The sequence below is a fragment of the Apteryx mantelli genome, chromosome 2 (genome assembly GCF_036417845.1).
Source record: "Apteryx mantelli isolate bAptMan1 chromosome 2, bAptMan1.hap1, whole genome shotgun sequence".
Classification (NCBI taxonomy): Eukaryota; Metazoa; Chordata; class Aves; order Apterygiformes; family Apterygidae; genus Apteryx; species Apteryx mantelli.
In genome coordinates this window covers 9,960,257-9,976,597 of record NC_089979.1, presented here as the reverse complement: position 1 = coordinate 9,976,597, position 16,341 = coordinate 9,960,257, and the positions used below count along the sequence as shown (strand labels likewise).

The following is a 16,341-nucleotide window of genomic DNA, read 5'->3' as shown; positions in this document are numbered from 1 at the left end:
TGTGCCCTTGTAGCAACCCAACAGAACTATCTCTGTTCTGGCACACCAGCCATTTGGGGTAACCTCAGTCTTGGCCTCTCTCCCTCCTGAGGAAGCTAAACAAGAGTTTAGCAGTGAGCTTTATCTTCTACTGTACTTCTACACAAACTCATTTTATATCCTCAAAGAGAGCTCATTTGGTAAGAACACAGACTGGAGATGGGATTAAGAATGATATCTTGTGAGTTAAGCTCTGGAAAGTGACTCCAGAGAATCTGATTAATTTCTTGACTTGCCAGTAGGCTCAGCTGTAGACTCCAGACAAGTCATTCAAGCTGCAGTTCTGTTTTCCACTTGCAGGTATCTAGTGCCATTTGAGATATCCTGGAGCATCTGAATCCTCCAAATGGGGCTCACAGATATGTCATAGGGCCTACAGGAGAGCCGTGACCCTCTGGTGTGGGAGCTAGAGGTCAAGTGAGGTACCAAGGTACAATTCTTCTGTTCACTATCACTTAAGCAAGACATTTTAGGCTCTATTAACAGTCCATAGCCAGTGGACTCAATGGAGTCAGTGAAGTTTGGGCAAGATCCATCTCTTCTGTCTCCCAGATTCCCATATCTGGGTAGATAACTCACATCTTAAAATCAATTGGCTTTATTGACAAGCTTTGCCTTGATTGTTGTGAATACCAGACAGCTAGCTCAGGTGCATATAGGTCTCCACTGGAAGGCAATCAAAGGTGAGAAGAACCTACTCATTCTCCTTATGCCTTTGCTTCCACTTGACCAGCATGGACAATGTTGCCTGCTTTCCCATGGTTAACTCCCTCCGCAATTTATGTTCTAAATCAGCCCAGTCAGGGGTATATTCTTGCCCCTTTTTGCAGGAAACTAGCAGTGTGAGCCTCCACTGCTGTGGTGAGTCTATGGCTGCTATGACTAGACATTCAAGGGTGAATCATGGCTAGTGGGGAGAGATGCGGGCACCATTTGAGAAATGTAAGGAATTTGAAACTCATAGCAATATCGCACTCAGAAAATAATCACACTTCTTTTAAAAAAAATTAAACCCTTTTTATTTGTATATTTATTTTATATATAAAAGAAATACAAAAAAAAGAACACAAACAAAATGTTGATTATGGCAATTCAGTTTTATCAGCCCCCTCTGCCTGGGCTGCTGCCTCAGATCCGCCAGGAGTGAGCAAAGTCCTCCGGTTGTAATGTCCCTTTATGATTCCAGAGTTATTGTTCTCATTAAGGATTTGCTTCTGTTTTTGCCTGTTAAGAGACTGTACAAGTCCTAATACAACAGCTGCTAATGAATACTGTCCAGTCAGTTTTCTTGGTTGTAAGATTAAAGGATTTGGTTGAACTCTTCCTAGAAGAAAATATGTTTTGATTTTTCCTTCCTGTTCACTGATACCTTTAACATAAATCTCTCCTCGGTAGTCGAAGGCAAATCCCCGGTCCTTCAGGATCAGATACGTTTCTTCAGGCACTTGTATTCTGTCACTAACACCTGTGCTGTCCATTCGACTCGCTAAATTAACTGTTTTGCCCCAAATATCATACTGGGGCTTCTTAGCACCAATAACTCCTGCTACGACGGAGCCATGGCTAATCCCTATTGAAGAAAAAAAAAAAAGAGAGGGAAGAGCCAGTTAGACAAGAACGGCTGAAAATCATATTTGCATTTAAGAAACAGAAACCTGGTTCAGACACACTTACCTCTAAGCTTAAGGAAAAGATTTAGGAAGAGAGAAAGAAAGAGAAAGAAGGAAAGAAAGAAGGACAGAAAGATGGAAAGAGAAGGAAAGAGAATATGAAAAGTGCTATCTTCAGAGTTATTTTACAGGGTACCTGTCACATTGGCTTCCATAGCATCTTAATTCTGTGCACTGTTCTCAAAGCTCCTTCAAACTGATTCCTACGTAACAGGAAAGATCTTTCTGGTTCTACACTTCTTGAAGGCAACCCTATTAGTGCTATACAGTCAAGAAATGACATTTCTATGTTGCATGAAGTGAAAATATTGAAATATTCTTACTAAATTATTAGAAGAATGTATCTTGTAAGATTGTTTGGTTAGTTCAAGACAAGCGGTAATGATGTAGAAGAAGCTATTTTTTTCTACAGCATTGTTTTAAAAATAAATCTAGTGCCAGTGAAAAGCACAGCTTTGGGGAAAGTATCTTACTTTTTCAGAATTCTTTTTAGATTTTTTTAGAAATTGGTTATAGAAATGGTTTCCAAATAGTGTTACATTTATGCTGTATAAAATCATCAGAAGTGGTGCGTGTTGGCCTGAGAAACCTTGGGAACTGTCAGGAAGACCTCATAGAGAGCATAGACAGAAATGCTGCAACCCTCCATGCTGTGACTGATCAACATATTTCAGCTTTTGTATGGCAGGATTGCCTGTAAAGCACATGTTTCTTTTGAGAGGTTTTCGGTTTTGCCAAGTGATCCAGCCAGAATGAGAAGCCACCAGAGGTGTTCCTGCTATAGACCATAAATTCTGGCTGTCATTTTGTGTCCCATCTGGGTGGTTTCACCCAGTAGAGTAAGTTCCTATCACAGCAATTCAGAGGTATTACCTTTGAGCCAGGTCAGGTCAGAACTGGAATTCAATTTTTGTGGAGAACCAAAGTACTTCACAGAGGGTTTAGGATAAACTACTATTCCTCTTTTATATAGAGAGAATATTTCAATACAGGGAGAGTAACTAGACACTGTGCAAGTCAGTGTCAAGTCTGGGGTTAGGTTTAGGGTTCCCAGTTCACTTTTGGTTTTACACCATATTGGTTCTGTGTCAGACTTGTCAAAGACAATAGATAATTATGCTATCCATAGACAATTTGCAAAAACTTGGGACATCCCCGGCCCCCCAAATTAGAGCCAATATTCTGGGAACAGAATATTTCTTATTTTTAGCTTTGCCTGTGATTAAGTCAATGTAAAAATGGAGGATACAATCTCTTAAAAGGAACATGTCCTTGCAATGCTTCTGAGATGCCCTTACAGAGTTGGATCATTGCAGATAAAATTGCATTTTAATTCTCATGCTTGAACTCTGCTTACCAATGCGAAGCTCAAAGTTGTTAAATGAATGCTTGTTGATCTCCTGTATGCTTTCATTCAGGGCTATGGAGAAGTCGGCCAGAGCACACAAATGCCCCCATTTGTCTTCACATTGCTAAGAAGTCAATTATAAAAGAATATGTTATAAATGTTTAATGTTTGCCTATATGACAGCTCTCATCCATCCCCACTAAGTGCCAAGTATCTGAATTTGGAATTTTTAAGAGCAGTCTCAACGTGTCAGATCCAAGGGAGGTAGGGCAGTATTAGTGGTGAAGTGGCACTTCCCATTTATATTACAGCATTTGTATACCTGAACACAGAGAAACCTTACTGTGAAGTAAAGAAGAAAGTAGTTTCCTGTCAGGAATCTGAAGGGCAATCATGGGAATTAACAGGACATGTGAAATCCATCTAAGGCTGAGAAAGGAAGTACAGTGAGGATTTAGATAGCTTGGGTGGGAGGGAGAAAAATTAATGAGAACCACGAATCACCCAGGTAAGGAAGAAGTAGAGCAAAAGAGGAGAAAGACATAATTTTCCTTTGCTGAAGTCATCACCTGGGGAAAGCACTGATTCCAGTGCTCCCAGGGATGGAAAATTGCCAGGAATGACAGTGTAAGCCAGGCAACCTAACACACTGTGAGTGACGGAGAAGTGGCTGTTCCATCTCTCATAAATTTCCTCTGCTTGGAGAAGCACAGTCACTCCCTGGTTGTTTCCCCAGGTTCCCGTATAAGCAAGACAGAGCAGTGTCAGGTTGCTTCCCCTGTTGATGTGTGGACCGGGGCAGGAGGAGTGGTCTTTACAATTCCCATTTCCCATGGGACAGGGACTTTCCCGTTCCCATGGGGCAGGGACTGTCCAGAAGGAATAGGGATCTCCTTCAGTGGTTCTCTGGCTGGGCAGTGGTGTAAGGAACACCCGTGGCTTTAACCCAATAATGTTATGATGTTGTCCCATCTATCCTGAAGCCAAGTAATTTGTTCATTAAATGAAGCTCCAGGCAGTAGAAATGAAGAACTGGGAGGCACCCATTGGGTTGTCCAGTCCAGTCCTTTGCCAACTGAGCATCTGCATGGTTAATCCTGATCATAAGCATCTTGTTAGCATCATCCTGTTCTGCTCACACATTGCTCTTTCCTTCTTAGCCTCATTCAATTCAGAGCGTACCATCACTCCTGCAGCACTCCTCACCTCTTAGATGCTGATTAGGTTATATACATATATGTATGAAGATAAGTATATTTAAAACATGCATATTGATTCCATTAGGCTAATAGAGTTCAAACAGCAGATGAACTAATCAGTTTTGGAAATGCAGGAAAGGTTTCCTCCCTTAGAGTTTTTACCCACATCTAGAGTCAGAAGTATTGTTTAGGAGCCATGTATCTGTAATCAGCCCTTTTCTCTAGTGTTCAGTCTTTCTTTGCTCATCTTTTCACAAAAGTAATTTGAGTTGGAACAAACAAAAATCTCATGTGTACTTAGTTTTGTGGTTTTCTAGCCTTCAGCATCATTGTTGTTATTCTGTAGGTGGGAGATGCTCAGCTGGTTACATTTGACATGTATTGTAATGCATTCTAAACAAACAATGGAAATTGTCTAGTTTTTAAAGCTCACTCTAAATTGGATTCTGCTTTCCTGGCAGTTGCAATCAAGGCGGGCAGATCTGATTCCCACTCCTTGGTTGATCTGGGCAGCACACCTGTGTTTGTGGTGCTGTTCTCTGGGGAGAGGCACCACTTGCCATGAAAGACAGATTTCAACAACTGCCGATTTCTTGTTGGGTGTATTTTAGAACTTTATCTTATTTCCTTGAGAACCCTCTTTCAGGCATATTTTTGGGTGTAAATATGAATGGATTTCTTTCATCTGGCCTCCTTAAGGTTTATGGCTGTGACTGTGTGTGTGTCCTCTGTGCTTGATTTTTCTCTCAACTTGATTTGCACTTCTGAAAGGGAGGGCAGCGTGCTGGCTTCTGGCTTCATGATGCTGTTTAGCTGTAGTGATGGGTCTATTTTCTTTCTGATATATAGTTTATTTTGTGATCTGTAGATATACAGCTATATCCTTGCAATGAAAGTTTAAATGCATTGGCTTCTCTTAAAAATGAACCTCACACTTGTGCAAGTATGCTGCTGCTAGTTTAATACAGCCTCTCTACTCATAGTTTATTGGAGGCTACTAGCCAGATTCTGGTCTGAGTTATGGTGATAACTTTAGAGTATCTCCCAAGATATAGACAGGCCTCCTGTGGATACACATCAGTGTGATAGAAATTTTTTTTTTTCTTCTCTCTCCTATAAGCCTAAATTTGAGGAAAGAATCCATATGGTTCTTGTACAGAGCACAAGTTGGCATTTCACTTCATCGAAAAGTGCTACTGTTCTCTGCCAGAAGCCCAAAATGTCTGTTTTCTTTTAGCAAACATAGCTCGGTGAATATCAAAAAATGACACTAATATTCTTTAATGTGAAGGGTGAGATCACGCCAAAAGCTTTGCTTCTTAAAGAAGACTACTTTCTTACCTGTTTTTCAGGTGATAATCCTGACACAGCCATGTATGTGCTGCCAATTGTTTTAATTTTTTCAATATCTTGAAATCTCTCTTCACCTAGTAACTATAAAATGTAAGAAAACACTGTTACTTCTGTAATTTCTAATTCTTGCATGGATGTCAAAATGAATCGTTACACTCATGGTTTCTTCCAGCTGATAGTGGCACACAGCTCGTTCCAGGTCCTGGGATACACTGAGTTTAAAGCTCTGAATTGTTGCCACACTGTCTACTCACAGAGCACAGTCAAATTAAATCCTGCTGTGCTCTGCAAGGCTGTTGGGAAAATCACATAATGGATGATACAAGGCATATATAATCCAACCTATCACAAATGCAGATGATTCTTGCATTACATGAGATGTAGTCACCTAAAATTAGTGAAGAAAACCCTGTGTGTGTGTGAATGTAAGAAAATTTGATCACTTAAAAACATTCCCAAATCTATTTGTCAGGAGCTCATTTTGCTTAAATTAAGTGCTGCTACAGAAAGCTTTCAGATGATGAGACCAGTGAGAAAGGAAGTCCAGTCCATTTAAAATAACTACCTACCCATCTTACACAGTCAGTAGATAGAGGTAAATGCCTCCAAAGAACTTTTATGAGAGGTCAAGCCCATCTGCATCACATACTTCTCTCTCTCTTCATATACTGTGTGGTCCAGACATAGGTATGTCTGTTGGGTGGTTCAGTCCACACCTTTGTAACGTATTTACCCCTTCTACAGAAAATACAGGGAACAAATAGGAAGTGGTAACATCTATATTGACCTAGGACAAATATAGCTGCTAAGCAGGCATAAAAGCTTCTTAGATCTAGAGTCTGCAAGAGGGACAATAAGTTTAGTCTAGTGACTAAAACACTCAGTGGAATGATAATGCCAGTTTGGGCCCTGTTTCCAGTCCCTATTCATAGTTTGACTTAGGATTTTGTACCAAATAAGGGCTATAACCCTGCATTCCTTGAGAGACCCAAGCAGAGCTCAAGCTGTCATGTGTCTAAACCTCAGGCACAACAGAGATTTAGGTGGGACACAGCCACCCATTGCCTTGTCATAGTCTTCAAAGATGTGGATTGCAGAAGTTAGTACCCAAACACCCAGGAAAATGTCAAGATAGGCAGGGTGGTTTCTAGTAAATGTAGGAATCAATATGGTTAGACAGGCCTGGGGAGAATAAAAAAGAGATCACAGATAAGGACTTTAAAACTTTCAGTTCTAAAGCCTTAACTTGGTTGGGACTTAAATGGAAAAATTCTTGCTGTGGTAAGGCAAAAAATTAATGAAAGCTTTTCCCCCTTCTTTTATACACTGTCGTACATTCCTTTTCCAACTTGCAGGTTCAAGCTTCCTGTCAATTAAAAACTAAAGGGATTATTTCATTCAAAGGCATAACATAAAATATCCCCTGCCATTGAAGTAACCGCAGCGTACGTCAGCCGGTGTCGGGGAAGCTCTGCGGCTGGTCTGCAGCTATCACGCCATCTGTCTCTAACGGAGGGCCATGCAGCGTTGTGCGCGGGGAACACAAAGCCATATGGCTAACGGCTCCGTTCCAAGCCAGGGAAGTCCAAAAACTTGACCCACTTCTCATTTTCTTCAAACCACTAGCAAAGCCCATGGCCTACCTTTCCCGCCTACAAGGGCAGCTCTTCCAAATGCTCTCTGAAAGGAAAACACTGCGTCTTGTAGCTCAGCTTTCGTGAGCAATCCGAGAGCACCAGGGGTGTGGGCAAGGGGAGAAAATGATTTTGGTGAAGAAACAGAAACATTTTCATTTCCAGGTGGTTGCTGGAAACAATAGCAAACAACACAGTAATTTAAAATGCACAATAAATAGCTAAAACAAGTCCTTTTAAGAAGGAAAGAATCTATTAGTTATTAGGCAATTTAGAAGAAAGTTATATTCTTTCTTTTCATTCATTATTATTTCTGAATCTCCATTTTTTCCCTGCTTAATCCTGTTTATTAGCTGGGTTCGTTCCTTTTTCAAATAATGATTCATTTACCTTTTACTTTATTTGGAGTATGATAGGATGATGGATTTTGATATTGAGGGAAGATATGTAGAGTCAGTTCTAAATCACCTGTTATTTGTTTTGACATTTTAAATGGGCTTGCTAATTTATCAAGATAGTCCGGGAACTATTTTCAAACAGTAGAATGAGGCTGATATCTAAAAAAGCAAAAAATAGCTTCATGCAATCCATGTAAACCCAAGGTTAAAAGGAGGTCAGCTGTCAGGTAAGACCCAGTAGCATATACATAAACATATACAAAGTAGTACAAAATAGAATATTCCGAGACATGTCACCATTACAAAGTAATCAGTGAAGTCTGAAAGCAAGATCCTGTATTCTACTAGAATCTATATTTGTGGCAACATAATATATTAAAATCTGTTGTCATAAATACCATGTAAATCACAGTAGATAAAGAAAAAGGGGGACTCCCCCTAAACAAACAAACAAACAGCACAGGAATTAGAAAGCTCTTATTAAAACACAAATCCCAACTGTACCATCACAGAGATACATAAATGACAGATTAAAAAGACTAGACAGAATATTACATCCTAGAAAAAAAATTCCACCAAAACTCATAACCTTCAGAACAGGAGAAATGTCCCTGCATTATTTTTTGGTACAGCATCTCTAAGTTTGGGAGTTTAGCCCTGGATGTGTCTTATGAAAACTACAGCCTTTTTTTTTTTTAAAGAGTAATTATAAAAGTAGATCTACAATGCTCATGTTTGTTTATTGATGCATGAAATGTTCCTGTCAGCACCTCTGTGCTAGTGTCCAAAGTAGGAAATCACATATAGCTGGATACTATAATATTATACGTCAAATAAAAAATCTCCTTGTGTCAGTCCAGATCCAATACCTCCCATTCTGCTTCAGTAAACAAGAATCCTGGATAATTTGGAAGTCAACAGTTCAGGGCCATTAGGGAAAAAAAAAAAATCCTGAGTAAAGACTGTGCTTTAAGAAAAGTCTGTCACCTACTCCCAAATATCTACTTTTGGACCAGGGTTCCTAAGAAAGAGCTAGCCTTGCATCCTGAGTCTCCTGTGGACTCCTACTCTGTGCAGATGGTGATGGCAGGGTCTGTAAGGCCACTGTTCGCAATTTTTTGTTTGACTGGCTTTGACTGCCTAACATAGATCCCTTACCTGGAAGACAGAATAACAGATCTGGATTGTAACCTTTCCATTCTCAAATAACAAAGAAAGTCCTCAAAAAGAAAAGAAAAGAAGCAAACAAAAATAACCAGTCCCTGCCCCCATCACACTTTCCAAGCAAGGTCTGTTTGGGTGTTTTTCAGCTACCTTCATTCAGAAACAGCTCCCTCGTCCTATGAATGCAGCTTTCCTACTATTTTTACCTGTGGAAGTGAAGGAGGGGGTCGCAGGATAGAACCTGGTTTGAGATTAAGAACTCAATTCAGTTGCTTAAACACGGGCGTGTAGTATCATCTGGGATGTCCTAAAGCGTGCTTCCTGGTTGTGCCCCAGTGGTTGCTCCAGGACAGCAGGAATTTTCTGAAGGTGCAGTATCACACCTGCCAGTCCCATGTGGGTGCCATAGGTACCCTAGGACATCTCAAATAGCACTAGGCACCCAGGCTTAGTCAGCAGAATCCTGTCTTAAGACTTTTACATGTGGGTGTCTATACGGAGGTGTTCATGTAATGCTGAGAAGCAACATTTTTCTGTGGTTTATAGGTTTGATTTCTTCTCAAGCTGCATTTTGCTTCCAGGGCTAAATCAAGACAGTGGACAATGTTGGAAAAAAGCATCACGAAAAGTAAGGGAGATTGACTCCCTTCAGTGTCAGTCAATAGTCATGTGGAAACATTACTGTCCCTGAAACATTGTACCTGAAATGACTTCTGGTTCCTGTTGCATAGGTAGGATTACTTACTTCAGTTGTTCTGTCTGGAATATCACTTTTCACTTTGCTTGGACAGAATAAACTGATGGCATGACTATGCTGGAAGTAAGCTAGCAGTCAGCAGGGGATCACATAATTTCATTTACTACCCATACCAAGAACATATCTATTATTCAGCTAAAGATGTCTGGGATATAATATAATCCCTAATTAGCCCCTTTATTAATTACAGAGCAGGTGTTAGGGGCTTGAATGCAGTATTATGTTAGGATTTTTGATAAAAAAGTTGTCTTCAATTACTGTCACAGCAACAACGCAATTTTGCTGTGAAGATTACATGAGCATGCATGACAAGATATTTTAAATTAATTCACAGCAATAGACTTTGCATTCAGTTTGAGCTATAACGTTTTTAATCATATCTGGAAAGAAAAACAAAACTATTAATCAAGAAACACGTTGACAGTTGTGCAAGATCTTAGAGATAAGAACTAGGTGTTTATACCTATATAGAAAGCTGTGCAAGGGCTTAGCAGGTGGCAGAGGTTGTCTCGTAGGAGAGCAGTTTAGTTTCCTGCCAGACTGCACAAGGACTCATCAAGCTGCACCCTCCATTCCTCTGTGAATCCTTCTACTTCCCATCAGTGCTTTTAGTATCTGCCCAACTACATGGATAAACTCTCAGTTTTGTTGTCTGCCACAATTTCTGTCCTGGTCCAGCATTGATGACTCTATCAAGCTTCCTCGTGCAGAGGCCCAGGATGAGGGAGGATAAAGGTACAGTTAAGGCCCTGACCTGAATTCATATTTAGATTCTATTTTCTGGCATGGACATAGGTATCTTTGTTTTCAAATAACTGCAGGGAAGACAATTACCCCTTTGCGCCTTGGTTTTCCGCTTATAAAATGAAGATAACATAACTTCCAGAGGAACAACGTGACAATAAATTCTTCAAAACCTGTGAGATGCTTTAGGCACTTGCTGCTTGGGACTGAAGAAAAAAGATAGAAATGTCTTCTCCTGATCTCTTTTTCTCAGTCTTATGCCTTCCACTTTCATCTTTTCCTCCAGTAGCTTCCTCTGAAGCCCTTGGAGATACTATCCCTCCAAAGCAGAATACCTTAGGCTAGATCCTCGAAGAGAGGTAGGTGCTTGAAGTAAGACTGAGGCAGGACTAAATTAAAAACCAAAACAGCCCCCCATACTGAATCTCGAATCTCCAGCTAAACCCTGGAGAGGTCTAAACTCTGCCAATACTTACTTTTTTAGAAAAAGTTTTCTACAGGCTTAATCTATAGGCAGCATCCTGGTCCAGATCCAAAAACTAAGCATCTCTTCTAGACTTCCATCGAAAACTCAATCTTGTGGATGCTGATAATGCCGTTCACGTTGTGAGCCACACAAAATGCAATGGAAGGTGTTCCCTTTCACAAAGCACAGCCTAAGCGGAGTTTTTGCCTACTGTCTTTCTGGCAATTGCTCCATAGTTAGATCTGTCGTGTAGGAAGTGAGATATACATACAGCTCCTTTTAAGGGAACAAACTCATTCCTTCTTTGCTGGAGTGTGCCCTAACATTCACCTGACAAGATACTCTTCAATTGTCCAGCTGATACTATACCACAATACAGAAAATAATTAAAAAATCCTTTGGGCTAAACAGACATGAGCTTCTTGGGTAGTATTTTTTACTGTTTCTCAAAGATTTCTTTTTATCCATGTTCCCTCTCGCCTGCACTCCAGGTTAGTGTCAATCTTGCCTTACTCAGCAGAATTCTGAAAGGGCTCTTTTTTCCTCTCTCTCTTCAAAGCACTTTTCCAAAAACAAAGTCATAGATCAATGATTTTCCCCCTTTACCGTCTGGACCTTTCCATCCTGGGACACAGGTCCAACCTCTCTGTTAAATGCAGATGAGTCAGATTCTACTTCTATTACCTGGGCAGCGCAGGATAGGTACAAGCTACTGAAAACCACTTGCAGTGTGTAAGTTCAAATTCCTCACTCCAAATACTTTTAGCCTGAGTTTCATGCACTTCCTCGTTTTTAAATTTTTTCAAGATTCTTCTTGGGGCTACCTTCATCCCGTTTCTCTCCTAATTCCTCTTGGGCTCATTGCCGGACCTAATACCATCTATCTTAGCACCCTTATTAGCTACTTGGCAGAGTTTGCAGCTTGCTCCGTACTACCTTTCCAATTTCCAATTTCTCCTTGCTTACAGCAGGCAATAGTTACCTTGGAGATCTGATCTGTGCTGACTTTTCTTCTCCTTTTTGTCTTATCCTGTCCCCAGCTCCCTTTCTGAAATCAACTCTGGTTATCTTTTCCATGGACATGATACTTATAAAGGTTCTTTTTCCTCTTTATGTCCTGTCCAAATTTTGTATTTCCTTCCACCTCTGAATTCCTCAGTAAAACAAGTAGCTTAACCTCTGTCTTACATATCTGACCAGACAAGTGACCACAGTCAAAATGTTGCCACCTTTCGTTCTTTGTGCAACATTTGATTCTGGGATGAGTTGTGCTCTTCACATTTAACGTGACACTATTTTACCATTAACATTGGTTAGGTCCATTCACCCATTGTTTGCAAAACAGTATCTTTATCTATTAAGATTTGGGCCATTATTTCCCAGAACTGTTGCAAGTGTCTTCACCCTTCTTTCTTCCACAAAATGAAGGCATATTCTACTTCTAGATATGCTGGACCAGACTGTGGTTTTATGTATGTATGTTTATATTCTAGTAACTATATTGATTTGAGCCTCTACCTCACTAGGTCATTCAAACCAATGTTTAGCAATACTAAGTAGAAAAAGCAAAACAGAAAATTGTAATAGTAATTGGAGTAAAAATTAGACAATTATTGAAAGCAGAATAGTTAGTAAATCTGATGATTTAGGATGATATATTTAGCAGTTAGGAACTCATCATTTAAACACTATCAAATTCTCTCTAATGGCTGGTATTACCTCATCAAAGTCTGCAATGATTTCATTCAGCAAGCGCAGACATTCTACTCCTTGGTTGTTCATTTCAGTCTGGGAATAGAAGTCAGCAAATCCGGGAATGGAGGCAAACATCACACCAACAGCATCATAGGACTGAGAGTATAATTCCTAAGGGAACAACAGAGAAAAACAAGTTGAACTGGTAAATAAGGATGAGAAAGTCATTGTCTGCACTTAAATATATATTTTTCTTATCTTTGCATACATAATATATTAATAACTCAGGATAGCATCAGTATATTAGGTATTGGTGAAGGCTCCATAGGAGGAGGCTGCCAGCTCTCCACACTTTTATCATGAAAGTTAGACAGGATTTGTTCTTTGTTTGAAAGCCTGCTTCTTCTCCTTCTGAGATCAGGAGACTACAACAGAAAAAAATGAAATACAAATTCTAATTTTGATTTGTATGGAGAAACATTCGAAGAAATGAGGGATTCATTTGCAGTATGGGTACCAGAGAAGCAAACACTGTTAGTCAAGTAGAAGAAACCTAAGGTTTTCAAGGTAAGACATTTAAGTCTGCCTCATAAATGCTTGTGGATGAGAATATATTTGTAGATCTATTGATTAAAAGAGACCATTTAAAATGTCTAATATGACCTCATGATGAAAGAGCTCGTTCATTGACCGTCTTTTCAGGTGGATAATCTATGCTTCAGATAACTGCACCACTTTAAGAGTTTTTTTCTTCATAAGTTTTCAGAGAACCCTCACTCTGCTGCAACCTATGGTTCTTCTGAGGTGACTGTGGAGTCATTTGGTTGCCTGGCTCTTGGAGAAGGTTCCTGCTATTAAGGTTTGAAAGGAGGGAGGAACAGAGTAGGGCAGGTAATGGAGTTACTGGGGACAGAAAGCAGCTTATAAGGGATCAGACACAGGAGGCTACAGGGATAACATATGCCCTGAGATAAGCTCCCCCTTATGCTACATGTGTAATTCACTCTGAATCACAGATTTATTTGTGTGGGGGTTCTTGTGATTATATGTGTGAAAATACAGTCAGCTCTTTTCTGAGCTGGAACAAATTTTTAGGAAAAAAAGCTAATTTCAGCTTAAAAAATGCCAGGGACAGGAACCCCCACAACTCCTGGTGTGCTTTCCTAGTGGCTAGCATACCACAAACACACCACAAATGCATCCAATTCTCTTTTGTCAAATTTGTCTTGCTTCAACTTCCAGCCACTGATTCTTTCTGTCCCTTGGAAGTGCAAGACCAAAAAGCAGTGTAGTATTGCTCAATGGTTGAAAACTTTCATTTCTGTTCTTGGCTCCTCTTATAATATTCAGGCCTGAAGCAGCTGCTTTGCAATGTTCTTGATAGTGTGTTTTAGGAAAGTTTGGTGCTTCGTCCTTGTTAGAAGAGGACTTACTGCGGGACACCATACACCTAATATGAACACCTCTTCTTCTTCCATCTCCCTGCTTCTCCTTCGAAAAGCATCCTGAACCCTTGCCCTGCACTGCTAATACCGTTAGCAGTTGCTAATACTATTGCTATCCGGACTTTTTAGCAATGTGGCCTCCAGGAAAAATGAGAAAATTTTGCTTTTTCCAGATACACGTGACTATTTTTCCTCACCACCCTCTCCTTACAAATAGTTTCACTGAAGAACATCCGCAGGACCATGGAAGCCATCCTCTAAGGACACTCCTGTGCCCTTTCATAGATACAGAAAAAAGTAATACACAGGCTAGTTCACAGATGCCTATTTATGGGAGAAGTGACAACATGTGCAAGGAGGAATGTGGATATATGTGCACATACACACTCAGACATACTTTTTCCTCAAATCTTGAAGACACAAAACAATTGGCTGAGTCTTCAACTGCTCCTTTTTTTTTTTTTTTTTTCTTCTATTTTTGGTAAGAAGCGTCAAGACAGAAATAATACATCCATGAGAATATGCTTACAGTACACATTTGGGAATTCATTTTTTGAGAGCAGAGGAATTAACTTAATAGCCAGACATGAATTGCAGGATTGATTGTATTGAAATCTGGTAGATGTTACAGCCAGTCAGCTCATGCATAAAACATCCCCAAGTATAGTCACTCTGGGAAATCGCCTTACAAAAAAGCAGGGATAGCGGCACTGAATTCAATGGCAAATTATTGAAGCATCAGCAGTGATCCACGGGGTACCTATTTGCTTTTCAAAATTATTGTGCATGTGAACGCATGTGAATGGATGTATAAGAGAGGACACGTGTTCCCTGAGAACTGATAACATAGACATGACAAAACATACTTATGGCTGGTGTCAGTCTACTTCATCTGCAATAAGGTGCTTTAACCAGGCTGCTTTTACAGACACATTTTCTCATGTGCAGAACAGTGTTTTTATTGCAGTTTAATACCTGCAGAGCGTAAAATTACTCAAGAGGCTTATTTCTAAAGTGCTTTTCCTTGTAGCTTCTCACTAGGTCATCTTTCCCTAGGTGATATTTGAAATCACATCTTCAGAACACAATGACTCCTCATTGTGCAGTCTAATTTGGCCGGTTACATCTAGTTCTGAAATGTACAATCAGAAAAGAGGAGTCTTGAATCCAAAGAATAGATAAGTCACTGCTGGGAACCTGGATCATGAAACAGTTGTCACCTCTTCATCTGAAAAGGTAATTCCAACATTACATGCTAAAATCCCAGTTTCATCATACAATAAGCTTTATTCACAGATAACATTATCATATGCATGTCTTCTTCCAGATAAGGCATGAGTGACTTACTGCTGCTTTCAGAAACAAATGCTGGACTTTCCTTTACCCTTTCAGCAACTCCTCTCCAAACTCTGTCTTAGGAGTATCCAAAGACTCCATTATTAGCAGATTTTATCACTTTTCCCTTTATCTGACAGGCTTTCAGCATGCTTTACTTGCACTTTCTAAGTCTGTCTATGCTTACTACATACATTCTTTAGGAACATAGCTATAAACTGTGTTTCTGAAATGGGTGTTTTTTTAACTGTGTGAAGAGGCAGTTCAGGAGCAGAGCCACATGGAATGGTAAAAATGTTCTCTTGGGTTTGAAGATGCAGGAAACTCAGGTGTGCTCCTGTCTGTCACACAGATTTCTCGCATAATAACATGCAGGACTGTAATAACACTTCTGCAAGACTGGGCTATCTTAAGTTGCACAGGCATTCTTTTAAATTCCCATATCTTTTTAGGAATCCTTGATTTTCATAGATTCATAGGTTGGAAGGGACCTCCGGAGGTCATCTAATGCTGCCCCCACTCAAAGCAGAGCCAGTTAGGTCCAGTTGCTCATGGCCTTGTCCAGCTGAGGGCTGAATATCTCCAAGGCTGGAGATTCCACAACCTCTCTGAGTCCCTGATCCAGTGTTTGACCCCTTTCACAGGGAAGAAATTTTTCCTGGTATCTAATTGGGATTTTTCTTCCTGCAACTTGTGTCCAACGCCTCTTGTCCTTCCACTGTACACCTCTGAGAAGCATTTGTCTCTGTCTTCTCTAAAACCACCCATTAGGTAGTTGAAGACAGCAACAAGATTCTCCTTCAGCCTTTTCCTTTTTAGGTTGAACAAACCCAGTGCTCTCAGCCTCTCCTCGCAGGTCATGTGCCCCAATCCCCTAATCATCTTGGTGGCCTTATGCTGGACTTGCTCTAGTGTGTCAATGTCTCTTGTACTGGGGAGCCCAAAACTGTACGCAGTACTCCCAGTACAGTCTCAGAAGTGCTGAATACAAAATAATAATCATTTGTCTTGACCTTAAAACATGAATTCCTTAAATATGGACCAGATACCAAATATGGGAACTATTTGTGTACTGAGACCTATCAAGAATTGAG

At 40.1% G+C, this 16,341-nt stretch overlaps 1 protein-coding gene across 1 annotated transcript in view; it reads right to left on the bottom strand.

Moving 5' to 3' along the window:
- Positions 1 to 1,064: 1,064 nt before the first annotated feature.
- Positions 1,065 to 16,341, bottom strand: part of ADCY8 (adenylate cyclase 8) — a 129,972-nt gene continuing 114,695 nt past the window's right edge. The window contains exons 15-18 of the mRNA XM_067292270.1: positions 12,492 to 12,638; positions 5,598 to 5,690; positions 3,067 to 3,181; positions 1,065 to 1,609 (exon numbers count right to left, since the gene is read on the bottom strand). Of these exons, the coding sequence (XP_067148371.1) occupies positions 1,122 to 1,609; positions 3,067 to 3,181; positions 5,598 to 5,690; positions 12,492 to 12,638 (843 nt within the window). The 3' untranslated portion in view covers positions 1,065 to 1,121. The remainder of the gene's footprint in view (positions 1,610 to 3,066; positions 3,182 to 5,597; positions 5,691 to 12,491; positions 12,639 to 16,341) is intronic.